This window comes from Salvelinus namaycush, chromosome 3, assembly GCF_016432855.1.
Source record: "Salvelinus namaycush isolate Seneca chromosome 3, SaNama_1.0, whole genome shotgun sequence".
NCBI lineage: Eukaryota > Metazoa > Chordata > Actinopteri > Salmoniformes > Salmonidae > Salvelinus > Salvelinus namaycush.
Genome location: NC_052309.1, coordinates 64,415,186 through 64,432,417, shown reverse-complemented (window position 1 = coordinate 64,432,417; position 17,232 = coordinate 64,415,186). Strand labels below are relative to the sequence as shown.

Sequence of the window (17,232 nt, the reverse complement as noted above, 5' to 3'; positions counted from 1 at the left end):
CTGTCCCTGATGTTTTTCCTGGAGAGAAGTGGCTTCTTTGCTGCCCTTCTTGACACCAGGCCATCCTCCAAAAGTCTTCGCCTCACTGTGCGTGCAGATGCACTCACACCTGCCTGCTGCCATTCCTGAGCAAGCTCTGTACTGCTGGTGCCCTGATCCCGCAGCTGAATCAACTTTAGGAGACGGTCCTGGCGTTTGCTGGACTTTCTTGGGCGCACTGAAGCCTTCTTCACAACAATTGAACCACTCTCCTTGAAGTTCTTGATGATCCGATAAATGGTTGATTTAGGTGCAATCTTACCGGCAGCAATATCCTTGCCTGTGAAGCCCTTTTTGTGCAAAGCAATGATGACAACACATGCTTCCTTGCAGGTAACCATGATTGACAGAGGAAGAACAATGATTCCAAGCACCACCCTCCTTTTGAAGCTTCCAGTCTGTTATTCAAACTCAATCAGCATGACAGAGTGATCTCCAGCCTTGTCCTCGTCAACACTCACACCTGTGTTAACGAGATAATCACTGACATGATGTCAGCTGGTCCTTTTGTGGCAGAGCTGAAATGCAGTGGAAATGTTTTTGGGGGATTCAGTTCATTTGCATGGCAAAGAGGTACTTCTGATCACTCTTCATAACATTCTGGAGTGTATGCATATTGCCATCATACAAACTGAGGCAGCAGACTTTGTGAAAATGTATATTTGTGTCATTCTCAAAACTTGTGGCCACGACTGTACAGTGCAATCTGAAAGTATTCCGACCTCTTGACCTTTTCCACATTTTGTTATATTACAGCCTTATTCTAAAATGGATTAAATAGTTTTTTCCCCCTCATTAATCTACAAACAATACTCCATAATGACAAAGCAAAAACAGGTTTTTAGAAATGTTTGCTAATTGGTAGGGGAGCGTTGCTGCACAGCTATTATCAGGTCTTTCCAGAGATGATCGATTGGGTTCAAGTACAGGCTTTGGCTGGACCACTCAAGGACATTCAGAGACTTGTCCCAAAGCCAATCCTGTTGTCGTAGCTGTGTGCAGTGTACTTTGGGTCGTTGTCCTGTTTGAAGGTGAACCTTCGGCCCAGTCTGAGGTCCTGAGCGCTCTGGAGCAGGTTTTCAATCAAGGATCTCTCTCTACTTTGCTCCGTTCATCATTCCCTCAATCCTGACTAGTCTTCCAGTCCCTGCCGCTGAAAAACATCCCCGCAGCATGATGCTGCCACCATGCTTCACCATAGGGATGGTGCCAGGTTTCCTCCAGACATGACAATTGGCATTCAGGCCAAAGAGTTCAATCTTGGTTCATCAGACCAGAGAATCTTGTTTCTTATCGTCTCGGAGTCCTCTAGGTGCCTTTTGGCAGACTCCAAGTGGGCTGTCAAGTGCCTTTTACTGACAGGTGTGTGCCTTTCCAAATCATGTCCAATCAATTGAATGTTCCACAGGTGGACTCCAATCAAGTTCCAGAAACATCTCAAGGATGATCAACGGAAACGGATGCACATGAGCTCAATTTCAAGTCTCATAGCAAAGGGTATGAATACTTATGTAAATAAGGGATTTGTTTTTACTTTTAATAAATTTGCTAAAAAACTTTTTTAGCTTTTTCTTTATGTGGTATTGTGTCTAGATTGATGAGGAAAATGTTTTATTTAATACATTTTAGAATAACTCTAACATAATAAAATGTGGAAAAGGGGTCTGAATATTTTGCAAATGCACTGTATGCATTCATTCCATGATCTGGGAAATGTACAAATATTGAATTCTAATTGAATTCCAATTCAAAACAGACCAAACAGTTTAATTCCAATTACAAAACTTGAAGATTTTGAATTGAATTCAACGTAAATTCTCCACTTCATGAGTGAATTCAAGAATTCTACATATAGTCTGTTTGTCATGTAAGGAACTTGAAAGACCTTCCTTTATGAAAACTTAGTTACTGTAATACACAAAGATTCACCTAATGCCATAAAGAGTAGAATTGTCACCATCTTGATCCTTGTAATGTCCTCCAATATCAGGTATGATTCTCACCAACACTTGGCAGTAAATCATTGCAATATTTACTTCAGATTTAACTTTTTATGTTACAACCAAAATGGAGAGTTAATTGACCATGTTCTACCTCCATGTACAAAAGGTCAATGTGTGATCTTCTAGACTCTCACAAAACAGGAAAACCTAGCCAACTAGTCTCTGGTCTGGTTGCTGATTCCACTGAACTGCGCCTGCACACAACACTGAGCTCAACACCACAAACCCCATTTTGATTTATTTTTTAAACCAAGAATATGAGACCCAAAAAAGACGACGCTTGAACTATACATACACATATACAGTGCCAGTAAAAAGTTTGGACACACCTACTCATTTAAGAGTTTTTCTTTATTTTGTGCAAAACCGTCATCAAGGCAAAGGGTGGCTACTTTGAAGAATCTTAAATATAAAGTATATTTTGATTTGTTTAACAATTTTTTAGTTACTACATGATTCCATGTATGTTATTTCATAGTGTTGATGTCTTCACTATTATTCTACAATGTAGAAAATAGTCCAAATAAAGAGAAACCCTGAATTGAGTAGGTGTGTCCAAACTTTTGACTCGTACTGTATATATATATATACACATAAAAAACACCTTTCTAATATTGAGTTGCACCCCCCCATGAATGCTCCCAACAGTTGGCTAGATGTCCTTTGGGTGGTTGACCATTCTTGATACACAGGGGAAACGGTTGAGCGTGAAAAACCCAGTAGCGTTGCAGTTCTTGACACAAACAGGTACGCCTGACACCTACTACCATACCCCATTTAAAGGCACTTAAATATTTTATCTTGCCCATTCACCCTCTGAATGGCACATACACAATCCATGTCTCAGTTGTCTCAAGGCTTAAAAATCCTTCTTTAACCCGTCTCCTACCCTTCATCTACACTGATTGAAGTGGATTTAACACGTGACATCCATAAGCGATCATAACATTTACCTGGTCAGTCTGTCATGGAAATAGCAGGTGTTCCTAATGTTTCAACAGTCAATGTATTGTCTAAACTACATTGAGGGGCCAATAAGGAACCTAAAAAATAAGCCCCCCCCAAACAAAAACTGTAGTATAACCCTTTAAGGGTCTCTGAATCTTGTATTTGTTATTGTAATGTGACCTGCTATAGTCCCTAGTCCACTGAAATGCTGATCTTAAAGTCCCACCACAATCTTACTTTCAGCCTGACAGTGGACCAACCACCAGTTAAGAAACATTTAAAAACACACACAGACATGGTTCTTTATTAAATGTTATTCTCTTCGTCCAATGATCTGGCATAATCAAAACAGTTATTTATTTTATCCCCAAATGCTGGTTGACATCCGATTGCATTACAAGTGAGAGTGCAGGGGAAAAAAACAGTTGTGCGTTGTCATACTGGCTGCAGAGAGGCTGGCCAATAGCAGCGTTCGATCGTTGTGAAGGACAGATCCACTCCTACTGAGGCAGTGGTGTTGTGGGGAAAAGAGATGGGTAGGTAAGTTACACTATTTTGTGTAAACAGTGGTTAAAGGTGGGGAAATAGCTGGCCTGATCCCAGATCAGTTTGTGCAACTCCTATTTCATTGTCATGCATTGGCAAGACAGCACAAACTGATCTAGGGCCAGGCTAGGGAATAGCTAGGTACTCGGATGTGTCAGTAGAGTCAAGAATGACAGACAGATAAATACTAATAGTGTGCAAACAGAGGCAGTTGCGTTGCTGTGATAGATACAGAGATAGAGGTGCTGATACTGTGAAACAAACTTACAGAGGCAGTGCTGTTGTGGGGGGGGGGGGGGGGGGGGGGGGGAGGGAGTAGAGAGATGGGGAACATGTATACATACAGAGGCAGTGGTGTTGTGAGCGTACTGATATCGTGCCACAGAGTTTACACGGACATAGATAGATACATCCTACTGACAATGTGCTACAATGTGAGCATACTGGTAACGTGGTACAGTTTGTGACTGATGGTGGGGGGTAATGGGAGCACATAGATATTGACAATGTGCTACAGTACAGAGGCAGTGCTGTTGGGGGGTAATACATACATTATCCAGACGTGGAATGAGAGAGGGACGACCTTAGGGAAATGGGGGGGGGGGGGGTCACGGAGTTGTTGGTCTTTAAATTGTCAAATCTTTCTATTTTATTTCAGGTGAAGTATAAATTCAACTCTCTTCACTGGTTGTCAATGGCTATGGTGTTCCTAGCAGTCAGTCCCTTCCTTAAGCGGTCTAAACAGTCGATCAGTGATTCATGCCTTCACTTCAGGACACCAAACAAGAACAAAAAGTAAAACATAAAAGGCTTTGACAAAGTGAAAATTGGCTAGACTCCATGTACTTTAAAAACAAAGGAATACATCTTATGTACATTATTTCATGGCTGCTACTTTCTTACAGGTCATCTTCATAACTCCACGACAACTTGACTCTAGATCATAGAACCACTACGTTTCCTTTTCTCCCATGAAAAAACGAAATGCTGTAAATGGAACAAAACAGAGAGATGCCAACCCAACCTGGTCCAATTTGTGTTTTGTGTATCAATTTGATCCAACTTGTGAACGTGACAGTGCAAGAGGTCTAGTGCATAAAGTGAATTGCATCAGAAATCGTGTCATCATTTTTGTTCTACTTATCTTTTGATTTGATAGAAAAAACACACATTTCCACTGTGACTACTTAGTGTGCTGATATTCCTGGGTGAAACGAAGAGAACAAAACACTAGGTCTGGGGAGGTGGGGGGGAAATCACAAATAACATCTAAGCTCTTAGAACAGTGAGAAAAATACTGAGAAAAAGATGGCAACTCTTCTTTTATGCATCATTCCACTTGGACAATTCAAATTGCAATGATTACTTTTTCAATATATATATTTATATTTCCATATATCTTTTGTAAGAAAATCTGTCTCTCAAAGTTGTGAAGGAGAGGCAGGCCCCCTCTCCGAGCAGCCCCCGTTTGCTGTCCCTGACAACATTTAGGGATGACTCGTGCCCAGTGTCCAGCAGTCTGTCTGTCTAGTTCCCTGCAGAAAGACATGCGTCTTGTCGACCCCTTTACCCCAGGTCTGACGGGCACTGAGCCTGAATTCCTGTCCAATGTCTTGAGGGGGAGAGAGGAAGAACAGAGAGTCATCACTGAGGAGAGTAAACAGAGCAACTCAGATTAAACTCCTTGTGTTGCGTCTGCCAATCCCTGGTGCTGGTTCTGAGGCATGTCTATGGTGGTGGTGGTGGTGGGGGTGAAGGGTATAGTGCCATCCAGATTCAGTCAAGTATGATGGTGCCCGGTCTGTTTCGGTGCCCGGTCTGGGGCTGAGATAGGGGGGGTGGGGGGACGGCTGTCTGTCCATTGAGGCCTGCGTTTGCCCTCAAAGTGTCAAAGTCCGCCCGGGTTGGGCCCAGGCTTGGCCCTCTTCCTAACCCCACTCCACTCTGGCCTGGTTTGTCACAATGTGGGTCTGTCGGTTAGCTGGCTGGCTCCGTCTGTAGTCATGCCTTCTTGCTGTCCCTGCCTGGGGGGTGGTGGTGGACCCCCGTCTAAGGGGAGGGTGCAGGGGGGCTGCTGCGGGCTGAGCTGGGGGACAGGCTTGGGCTGCAGCTGCCTGGTGGGGCCCCTCCTCCACTGGAGCGGCCCCCACTGGCCCCCTGGCCCTCCAGACCCTCTGAGTTCTCCAGCATCTCCTGGATGAGAGGGGGCATGGAGCCTGGGATCTCCATCTTCAGAGTGATCACTCGCTCCGCTCCTGGAGGAGGAGAGGGAGGGAGGGAGGGAGGGAGGAGAAGAGAGAGGCAGAGAGAGAGAGAGGGTCATGTGTTCCACAAGGTTTAGCCACTACAGCAAAATGTCATATGTAAGACCCTAAATATTTATCTTCAAAAATTTTTTTTAAAAATAAAGTCAATACCAACATAACACAATATAGTTTACCAAGCTACCAATGACCTCACACTGGAAGAAGTTTAAGCTACACTGTAAAAAAAACAGCGCAGTGTGCAGGCGTGTTCTCTCACCCTTGGCGCTGATGCTTCTGAGGTCCGTGATCTTCATCAGCATCTTGGGGAACATGTGTGGTTTGTGAGGCCTCCTCTTCCTCACGTAGATCTTCAGAGCTTCCAGTAGGGGCTCCTGTAGTATGTCCACCTTGTCTGCCTGCTCCAGATCCTGACGGTCTACACACCATGCACACACACACACACACAGGCGCACGCACGCACACACACAGGCACACACACAGGCGCACACACACGCACGCACACACACACACACACACACACGCACGCACGCACGCACACACACACACACAGGCGCACACACACACACACATACACATACACATCCTTAATACCCAATACTAATTTGCTAGAAAACAATGACAATTGACCTCTTGTGATATCAACTCTGATAGGAGTGTAATGCTGGTTTTGAATCCGAGCCGTGGTGCAGTACCTCCACACAGCAGACAGATGCCGCTGAGCAGGCCGGTCTCTGCGTCGTCCATCTCCAGGGGGAGGAGTGTTTGGGCGAAGGCGAACACCAGGTCTGTGAGCGGGCCGAAGCCTGCATTGTGCATTTGGGTCCTGTTCAGGGTCAGCCCGTCTGAGAACGTCATTGTGTCCTGGTCTGGAGTGTACCGCGTGCATATCCTCAGAATCTGAGGTAGAGGTAGAGAGAGGGAAGGAGGGAAAGGGGGAAAAGAAGGAAGTAAGTCAGTCTTGCGAGCTGAAATGGCTCTTCAGAGCAGATCTCCAGTTTCTGTAGCGTGAGGCAGCTTGATGTACCAGTACACCCCCCAGACAGGATGCTAGACTATCACAGGGCCTGACCCCCCCCAATCTGTCTCCTTAATGCTGAGTGCCAAGCAGAGACGCATCGGGTCAAATTTTTTAGGGCTCGGCCAGGGATCAAACTCCCAATCTCAGGAGGGACACTAATCACAAGGCCACGGAGTTAGTTGGAAAGGGAACGGGAGCACAAATATATTGCTGTTCACTTTCTGTAGATGTTTTGCTGTTTGTAATAAATACACGTATGTCCGTGTGTGTGTGTGTCCTGATGCGTCTTCTCACCAGTATGTCCAGACAGGCAGCCTTGAGCAGGGTGATCTGGTCAGCGATAGTGAGGGTGGTGAAGCCTGGCAGGTGCTTGGCAAACTCCACCGTCTTGATGATACACTTAGTGGACAGCTCACTGAACTTATCCCACAGGTTTACATCTAGAGCCACACGGTGCTCTGCACTGTTATTCTGTAGGGAGGGAGAGGGAGAGGGAGATGCATACATATAGGTTATTCTGTGATTCTACAAATACATTGGTTGGTATGTTGAGAGTGCAAGGAGCGTATGTTAGTCGGTGTTTGTAATACCCAAACATGTTGGCAGAGTGTGTGTGTGTGTATATATAAGTCACCGTGGTGTATTTGCCCAGCTGACAGAGCGAGGGAAAAGTCTCCTTATGGGCCTTGCGGACGCGTTCAATCATCTGCTCTGTCTCGGTACTCAGCACGTAGATCTCAGTACACTCTGGCTTCTTCTCCTCCTTCTTCTTCTTGTTCCTGTCGTTCCTCACCGCTGAGGGAGGGAGAGAAAGAGACGAAGAGATGGAGGGAGGGAGAGAGAGAGAGAAGAAGAGACGGAGAGAGTTATCCTTTTGGGCTCAAATGGCAATTTTCAGGGATATGTGAACACTAACCACTACAGGTTGACCTCACAATCCTCACGTAGCCATGCCATCGCCGGTCAAAGAGAGAACACAGAGGCAGTCAGAAAAACGACCGCTCTCCCTGAGACCAGACACTACTGGAAACACAAACGCTGATCAACTGGGACATTGTACGTTGGGGGAATACACACATCATCCACTAGATGGAACCATATACACTTTTCATCCTCAAACGGGCAGAGACAGAAAGAGACAGAAAGAGACGGAGAGAGACAGAGAGAGACAGAGAGAGAATGAAAAATGTGTTAGCCGTGTGTTATGTGAGAAATATGGCAGAGGAGAGGGTGTGAGTGAAATGTATGTGGGAGAGAGAGACCTTGAAGTGCTTTGATGTGACAGTGTGAAAAGAGCTTAAGGAGAATCCGTGTGCCGCTGATCTGGCACAATACAGACAGGGAGACATTGGAGAGTTGGGACTAACAGTAGCAACACACACACACAAGCAACACACATTTGTGTGAACACACCACAAAACCCACACACTCTCTCTCCCTCTCTTTCATCGGTTTATCTTTCACCTTCCTTCTCCATCTCTCCACATTCTGTCTATCCTCCTCTAGCGACACACTGTATCACCACTAGAGGTCGACCGATTAATTATGGCCGATTTCAAATTTTCATAACAATCGATAATCGGCCGTTTTGGACGCCGATTATGGCGATTATGCAATCCACGAGGAGACTGCGTGGCAGGCTGACCACCTGTTTCGCGAGTGCAGCAACAAAATGACCTTGTGGCTGCAAGGAAGTACACATGGTTGATAATATTACTAGGTTAACTAGCTTGTCCTGTGTTGCATATAATCAATGCGGTGCCTGTTAATTTATCATCAAATCACAGCCTAATTCAACTTCGCCAAACAGGTGATGATTTAACAAAAGCACATTCGCAAAAAAGCACAATCGTTGCACAAATGTACATAACCATAAACATCAATGCCTTTCTTAAAATCAATACACAGAAGTATATTTTTTGAAACCTGCATATTTAGTTAAAATAAATGCATGTTAGCAGGCAATATTAAATATTATATATATATATATTTATACAAATTTAAAAAATCGTCCGATTAATCGGAATCGGCGTGGGAAAATCATAATTGGTCGACCTCTAATCACACATGTCATATTTCTATATCCTCACTGTATTAAGAGCTGCCAAATCAAGACAATGACACATATATATATGTGTGTGTGTGTGTGTGAGTGAGTGAGTGAGTGAGTGAGTGAGTGAGTGAGTGAGTGAGTGAGTGAGTGAGTGAGAGAGAATTGGAAAGAAGAAGGGAACCATGATAAATAAGATGCTCTCTTTCCTCAGGGCAGCGCAGCACTGTTCACTATGTGTGTGTGTGTGTGTGTGTGTGTGTGTGTGTGTGTGTGTGTGTGTGTGTGTGTGACACTGTTGTTCCCCAGAGACAGAGCTGCCAGCGTGGGCCCAGAAAACGCAACCTAATGAAGCCATTAAAGAACTATTAGCCTGGCACTCCAATCAGTCATGGCACACACACACACACACACACACACACACACACACACACACACACACACACACACACACACACACACACACACACACACACACACACACACACACACACACACAGTAAAACGGAGACGGTGTGTATGTGTACACCCCCTCCCCACAACTTGTCATCAAGCTTTAATTATTCCAAATCAGCTGTGTGGTGCTATGGCAAAAAAACAAAAACGTGCATCCTGGGGGGGCCCCCAGGACAGAGTTTGGGTAACCCTGGTGTACATGACATGTGATAATGACATGTGCATCTGCCTGTTGTGAGTGTGGTGGTGGTGGTGGTGGGGGAGAACTTAGTAAATAGCATCAGGGTGTCACCCCCTTTCAGAGATAAGATAAGGTTGACCGTTCTAGGCTGACCGGCTCAAAGGTCAATCAAGAGGGGTTAAGACAGCCCTGGACACACACACAGCCCAGCTACACAACTCAATATAGATCCCAATTTAAAACGCAAAACACACACACCTGCTGATTTTGTCAAATAAAACAAATGTAAAACACCACAACACACTGTGCCACTTCCCGGGTGTAGTAACATACTCCCCACCACTAGATGGCAGTGGTTGATTTCCCTAGCGGCCTTGACTGGGATGAATGTTGCTATAAACCGGGGGCTCGGAACACTGAGGAGGATAACTCACTTACAGGGGGCCTAGAGGATAAAGTGCTAGGAGATTGTTTTAGCGCTTAGCCTCATTGAAGCCTATAGGGGGATATACAGTGTGTGTGAGTTATACGTGTGGTGGATGTTGGTAGAGCATGGCGCTTGCAACGCCAGGGTTGTGGGTTCGATTCCCACGGGGGGCCAGTACAAAAAAAAAGTAGGAATGTATGTACTTGTAAGTCGCTCTGGATAAGAGCGTCTGCTAAATGACTTAAATGTAAATGGATGTGTAGGAGGGCGTGGACCGAGGGAGGGAAGCCATCATGGGGTGTGGTGGGATGTGGATTATTGCTTCTTGATATAAAAACGTCTTGACATGTATTGGAACCATCACTTTTTGTCATGTCAGCGCGTGGCGCTTTGAATATCTACTTCGGGAAGGCATTTCTTGGGAGACGGTATTCACTCAGAAGAGACAGGCGAACGAGAGAGAGATGTCCACTGTTCATGTTTGTTGTTTATTATCTACTTCACTTGCTTTGGCAATGTTAACATACGTTTCCCATGCCAATAAAGCCCTTAAATAGATGTATTTATTTTTTATAATACAAAAATTGAGAGAGAGGAGAAACTATGTATCCCATGCCAATAAAGCCCCTTAAATTGAGAGAGACAGAGAGAGACAGAGAGAGAGAGACAGAGAGACAGAGAGAGAGACAGAGAGAGAGACAGAGAGAGAGAGAGAGAGGAGAGACAGAGAGAGAGAGAGAGAGAGACAGACAGAGGAATAGTACTCACACTCCTTGGACATGCCCACTTCTAAACACTTCTGCAGGCGGCAGTACTGGCAGCGGTTGCGGGTGACCTTGTTGATGATGCAGCCCTTCTCGCGATGACAGGTGTACACCATGTTCTTCTGGATACTACGCCGGAAGAAACCCTGAGAGGACGAGAGAGGTCGGGTGTTACATTTGCTTTAATTGCGCATTAAAACATTTTTTTTTAAATATATATTTTTTTAAATAAAAAAAAGAGAGAAGGGGAGAAAGATTGCTGTTATGTTCCTGTTTTGCTTTGGCAATATACAAATGTGAATGGCATGCTTTGATGTCAATGTAGCATCATTGTGTGAAAGAGAAGTGAAAAGGAGAGAGAACTAGAGAGAGAAAGAATAGGAAGAAGAGAGAGGGGGTTGGGCCAATAAAAGGTCATTTTTGATAGCAGTGGTATCATTGAGATAGTAAAACTAGAACAGGCGATCCATTTTTGACCAAATATCCTATTTGTTTCCCAGAACTTTTATTTCCAATACTGATCACTCGTTTTCTCATGTTCTCTTCGTCTCTCTGCAGCAGACATACGATGAGCAAATATGTTTGGAACGTCAAAAATCACAGTATCGAATCGCAATAGACACAGAACGGCCCTAATATGTAACATGCTGTCTTCACACACACACACACACACAATTACACAACCCCCAATGAATCAATACGACACATCGACTTCCTTAAAAACAGTGCCCAGACAGTGTTCAACTTCCCTTTCTGTGTGTGTCTGTCAGAGAGAGCACGTGTTTCTCCACAGTGACTAACAGTGGCACCACCACCACCACACGTGCTACACTCTACTCTGAATCATGCCCGATCACACTCTGCTATTTGGGCATTTTCAAACGAGGCTGTTAACATATTTTAGGACACGACTTTTACAACCCACTAAGCTGAGGGAAATGTGCTAGCTTTGGCACCGTGTGGACACTTTTGATGCCAATAGAGCAATTTGATGTGGAAAACAGTGTGTGGGAAAGACAAAGTTTGCTAGGCATTAACAGCGGACATTTTAGTCATTTAACAGATGGTTTTATTCAGAGCGACTTGTACATACATTTTCTTACCTTCTTTTTCTTGTACTGGTCCCCTGTGGGAATCGAACCCACAACCCTGGCGTTGCAACTGCCATGCTCTACCAACGGGGCCACGTGGGACCATTAACTGTGTGTGTGTGTGCGCGCACATGTGTATGTGAGTGTCTGTGCATCTATGCGGATGTGTGGGCCTAGCTTGGCCAGGGGCTAGGTTAGTTGTGCCACACCGGGTGGGCATTAACTCACTAGTCTTAAGCACCAATGAGCTCCCATTGGTTAATCCCTTAAGGGGCTTATGGGCAGGCAGGGCCTGGTGGCATTGGGGGGGGGGGGGGGGGCATCATACTAACACCCATTCCTCTTATAGTGCCCTCCTCGTCCATAGAGACGATGACCGCAAGAGACTGACAGGAAAGTAGTGTGGGAAGCTTTCTACCTATTGTGTTGAAGTGTTTGTGTGTGTGTGTGTGTGTGTGTGTGTGTGTGTGTGTGTGTGTGTGTGTGTGTGTGTGTGTGTGTGTGTGTGTGTGTGGCAGATGCCTTGCAAATACAATGCATGTTTGTTAAACACAATGCACGTTTCACTGTCATCTTGTGAATATCTTGATCAAGGTCACTGATCAGAACAATGACAATGAACGGTGCAGATGTAGTAGTGTTTGTGTGTTGGAGTAACTCATACAGATACATTCACACAGAGACTAACAGAAGTGGAGAGCCTTTGCTGCTGACCTATGAACCAGTCATCGTGACGGGATGAGTGAGTGATGGCATACAGAGAGCGGTAGAGGGTGCTGGACAGAAACACACTAAGTATGCCAAACATTAGGAACACCTTCCTAATATTGAGTTGCACCCCATTCTGCCCTCAGAACAGCCTCAATTCATCGGGGCATGGACTCTACAAGGTGTTGAAAGCATTCCACAGGGATGCTGGCCCATGTTGACTCCAATGCTTCCCACAGTTGTGTCAAGTTGGCTGGTTGTCCTTTGGGTGGTGGACCATTCTTGATACACACGGGAAACTGTTGAGCATGAAAAACCCAGCAGTGTTGCAGTTCTTGACTCAAACCGGTGGCACCTACTACCATACCCAGTTCAAAGGCACTTAAATCTTTTGTCTTGCCCGTTCACCCTCTGAATGGCACACATACACAATCCATGTCTCAATTGTCTCGAGGCTTAAAAATCCTTCTTTAACCTGTCTCCTCCCCTTCATCTACACTGATTGACGTGGATTTAACAAGTGACACCAATAAGGGATCATAGCCCGGGCTTCAACTGGTCAGTCTAGGTCATGGAAAGAGCAGGTGTTCCTAATATTTTGTACACTCAGTGCATGTGTGCTGATATGTGAAATAGGACGAGAGATTTTACAGAAAGACCGATGAATATTTGAAAAGACAGGTAAAGAACAACAGCACAGCTAAAAAGGACAGTCAGATAGACAGAGAATAGAGGAGTAGACAGGCAAGCAAACAATCCAAAATATCAAACGTAAACAGAGGGCAAATACAGACAGATAGAAAGGGATGAATAAACAGGCTGTAAAGAGAGACGGAGAGCAAACGAACAGATGTACAGCCAGATGCACAGAATAATGAACTGGAGGGGGAAAAAAAGAACGATGCCCTGCGGCAACTAAGAGCAATGCTTGTGGCGACAATTTGTGTGCCCCTCTGGTGTTAAACTTTTCCCAGCAATATCACTAATCCGCTCCATCGCACACACACACTATTGTGGGCGAGATTAAGTGGCGACAGCCCCTAATGTCGGCAGACCAGAGCTGGTGTGTGCTGTGGCAGAGTGCACAGGCTAGGCCAACCACTCCTCTACTTTGAACCCTGTGTGAAGGTCAGGTGACCCGTTAAGCCTCCCCAAGTCTGTCGCCCTTAATCAGGATCAGCGGAGCCAACATGGATGACTTGAAACCTACCATACATTAGCAAACATAGCACATCTGACGTCGTCCATTTTGTGCCAAACGGCCCTGGTTTCCTCAGCTTATGGGGTTTGTAAAGGTAGAGAAATGTAACTGAATGCAGCCGGTGATGGAGTCAGTGTGGACATGATGGGGCGTGAATCTAGCCCCGCTGATATACTGTATGTAAGCCTACACTCCCAGCAGAAGGTAGTCAGTCATGTTACGACAGGGGCACTGCCAATGTGGTGGGTGATGCCCTCTCCACATGCCAGAGGAGATTCCTGTGCCCAGTTTGGCAGTGGCACTGCTTGACATGGCAGTGGCACAACCATGAAAAATATTAAGCCCTTTTACTGGGTAAGTCTCCGTGCTATCATATTTATAGACTCCCACTGATTCAAACAGCAAATTCTTCATAACAGCAGGCATTAGTATTAGGTCAACTTGGAATCCATGGAAAACTAGCAGTAAGCACTAACTAAAATAGTAAAGTCCATTGTTGTTCTAGTGGTGTGTGTGATGCTTCATGGGATTATGCTGCCTTACACAGGCCAATCAGCATCCAACACAGACCAATCAGCATCCAACACAGGCCAATCAGCATCCAACACAGGCCAATCAGCATCCAACACAGGCCAATGAGCATCCAACACAGGCCAATGAGCATCCAACACAGGCCAATGAGCATCCAACACAGGCCAATGAGCATCCAACATAGGCCAATCAGCATCCAACACAGGCCAATCAGCATCCAACACAGACCAATCAGCATCCAACACAGGCCAATCAGCATCCAACACAGACCAATCAGCATCCAACACAAGTAGAGCGAGACCCTTCTCCTCGAGCTACAGATTTCTAGGAACTGATCTAGAAAGCCTACACTCCCTAGAAAGAGAGTGTGAGAGTGATACCCTCTCAATCGCTCAAATATGCATTACAATATCACAGCCGGCATGAAATAATCATGGCGGAAAGAGGTGAGCTAGGTGACTTCGCACCGCTGCAAACACCATGGTCGTGTAACTCCCCTACCACTCTTCATGCAGTCCAGGGCTGTGGTTTTATTATGGTGTCGAAGTGTACGTCCCAAAAGGCACCTCAATAGGGTGTGACTTAGGATGCAGGCACAGGTAGGAACTCTTTCTCTCCGATTCTGCTGTGGGCTGGGATGAGGGCTCTAACTTCTACGTGGCATTCAGCTGGGTAGTTGATTCCTTATTGACGCTCCTCTGCTCTCTCTTCCTAGAGAGGTCCTGGGTTTGAGGTCAGATGGGAAGGATACCTCAGACAAGGTGGTCTCTAATGGCTCAATTCCGCTAGAGGAACCACGACGCGACGCGACGGGCCGTGGCAGAACCAGCACGAACTAGCCTTGTTCGTTCTTGGTTGTTTTCCATTTGCAGTGGAACTGGAAACAGTACTGGGTTACATTGGCGGGGGGAAAAAAATGGCTAGTGACGATTCTAGGAGCACGACCGATGACGCAATTCGACAGTGACATTGTTGTGATGCGTACTGGAGGCGTTAGCATGGCTATTTTGTGCCATCCTTTTACTTTTTGTTTGCGGGCAGTAATGGAGAGTGAACAGAATAGAGGAGACGGCGGAAAAGAGCCTGAGAAATGCGCAACGTATCATCATGCGAAGAGAGGATCGTTTCAGCCGGTTGAAAGACCAGCTTATGCGTCGGAAGGCTCTTCCCAGATGCTCAATCTTTTTTTCGCTTTAGAGGTATTCGTTAGTGTAGCTCTACCGTTTGTAGTCAGATTTTCCTTCTCTTTTAAATATGGAACCATTGGCTCGTGCGTGAGTATTAACAACATGCACTGTGACATTATTGTGTGAGACCAATCTTTGAGTACAGGCATTTGTAACCCCACCCACCAGCCTACTTGGTTCGACGTCAGTACCAGATGTCAAACGAGGCTGAATATCCCGCTTGGTTTCAGGAATCAAGTGGGCCATGGGAAAATGGAAATCAAATAGGAACCGCGATATTCACGGCACGACCCTGCAGTGGAAAAGCCCTCTTAGTGACCTTTATTATTTGATGTATTCATTTAACTAGGCAAGTCAGTTAAGAACAAATTCTTATTTACAATGACGGCCTACCCTCCCGTAACCCAGACGACGCTGGGCCAATTGTGAGCCGCCCTATGGGACTCCCGATCGCGGCCGGGTTAAGATACAGCCCAGGATCGAACCAGGTTCTGTAGTGACGCCTCTAGCGCTGCGATGCAGTGCCTTAGACCGCTGCGCCACTCGGAAGACCTTTGATGGCTCCTAGCCGCCAAGCCACTGAGGGTGCATTTGAAGATGTGAAAGGAGAACGAGGAGAAGCGGGGGAAGAGTGGAGAGCGCTTCTGTGCACATGGGAGTCCCTTTGATACATATGGACCTCTGTTGAGCGGTGTCCTACGCACACACAAATGCACATGCACCTACTAAATAGTATGTCCAAAACAGTCCGTTTCCTCTCGCTTGCCTTTTTGACAGCTACAGCTGTTAGTGGCCTGAAATCCCCTGGACTGAAGCTCAGTAATTACAAGGTGTGAAGAATGTTCTGGCAGCAGAGGGCTGGTGCCGTGGTCGAAGACCGGCCTAGAGCACTGGGACTACAAGCATAGCTAAACAACTACAGGAGCTAGACCTTACAGCTCTGGAACTAAAACAATACACTGTGGCTAAACTACAGGAGCTAGAGCTAACAATACTGGAACTACAGCAATATAAAAGAGAGGGGGTTTAGCGCTTTACAGGAGAGAAGTGCTAATGTTAGTAAAGGGGACTAGAGCTGTGTTCGGATACTCATACTAACCGCACTAATTGAGTATGTAGTATGCTTATTGGTCATAGTATAGATATAGTTAGTATGCCAAAAGTTCCCGGATGTCGTACTACATTCGCCAAAATACGACGTGTACAAGCAGCGGACACCATTTCTGTGCTTTCAGGGCCCATAATGCAACTCTTCAGAAAACGGGCGTGGCTTCACAAGGTTTTCAGATTTGAAGAAATGGCGGAAAATATGCTGCCGAAGTCCGACGAGAGCGGATACAAATTCATTGATTTAACTAATTATGAAAATGTTGAGCAATGTAATAAAGTAATGACTTTTCAAATAAGTTACGCTACACGTTATGTTGGCTGACAATTTGCTAGCTACGCTATCCTGCATTACAGCAGTATGTACTGGTATGTTAGCCAGTTACCTAACGTTAGTTGGCTACTAATACATCGAACTAGCTAGTATATTAACTATCCGCTATCTAACTACCCAACGTTTATTGACTTGATTATTCACATCATTCTTAGCTAAGTAGTATAGTCGTTGGGCGTTCTTAATGGACATTGTTAATTACGGCTATCTACTCCGATTTCAGAGCACTCTCGTCCGAGTGTGCCAGAGCGCAGAATAACTGATGAATTTACGAACGCTCAACACCTGTTGAATATGGCCGGTGTCAGTAAACATCAGACAAAAAAAGTGTGATTAAATTGTTGCCAGCACCACAGTTATAGTCACCAACGCTC

At 45.5% G+C, this 17,232-nt stretch overlaps 1 protein-coding gene across 3 annotated transcripts in view; it reads right to left on the bottom strand.

Moving 5' to 3' along the window:
- Window positions 1-3,266: 3,266 nt before the first annotated feature.
- The window catches only part of LOC120034730 (retinoic acid receptor alpha-like), a 156,684-nt gene continuing 142,718 nt past the window's right edge, over window positions 3,267-17,232 (bottom strand). For all 3 annotated transcript variants that reach the window (XM_038981344.1, XM_038981336.1, XM_038981352.1), the window contains 6 exons: window positions 10,704-10,845; window positions 7,456-7,616; window positions 7,116-7,292; window positions 6,496-6,700; window positions 6,060-6,218; window positions 3,267-5,791 (listed from right to left, as the gene is read on the bottom strand). In XM_038981344.1, coding sequence (XP_038837272.1) covers window positions 5,586-5,791; window positions 6,060-6,218; window positions 6,496-6,700; window positions 7,116-7,292; window positions 7,456-7,616; window positions 10,704-10,845 — 1,050 coding nt within the window. In that variant the 3' untranslated portion in view covers window positions 3,267-5,585. The remainder of the gene's footprint in view (window positions 5,792-6,059; window positions 6,219-6,495; window positions 6,701-7,115; window positions 7,293-7,455; window positions 7,617-10,703; window positions 10,846-17,232) is intronic.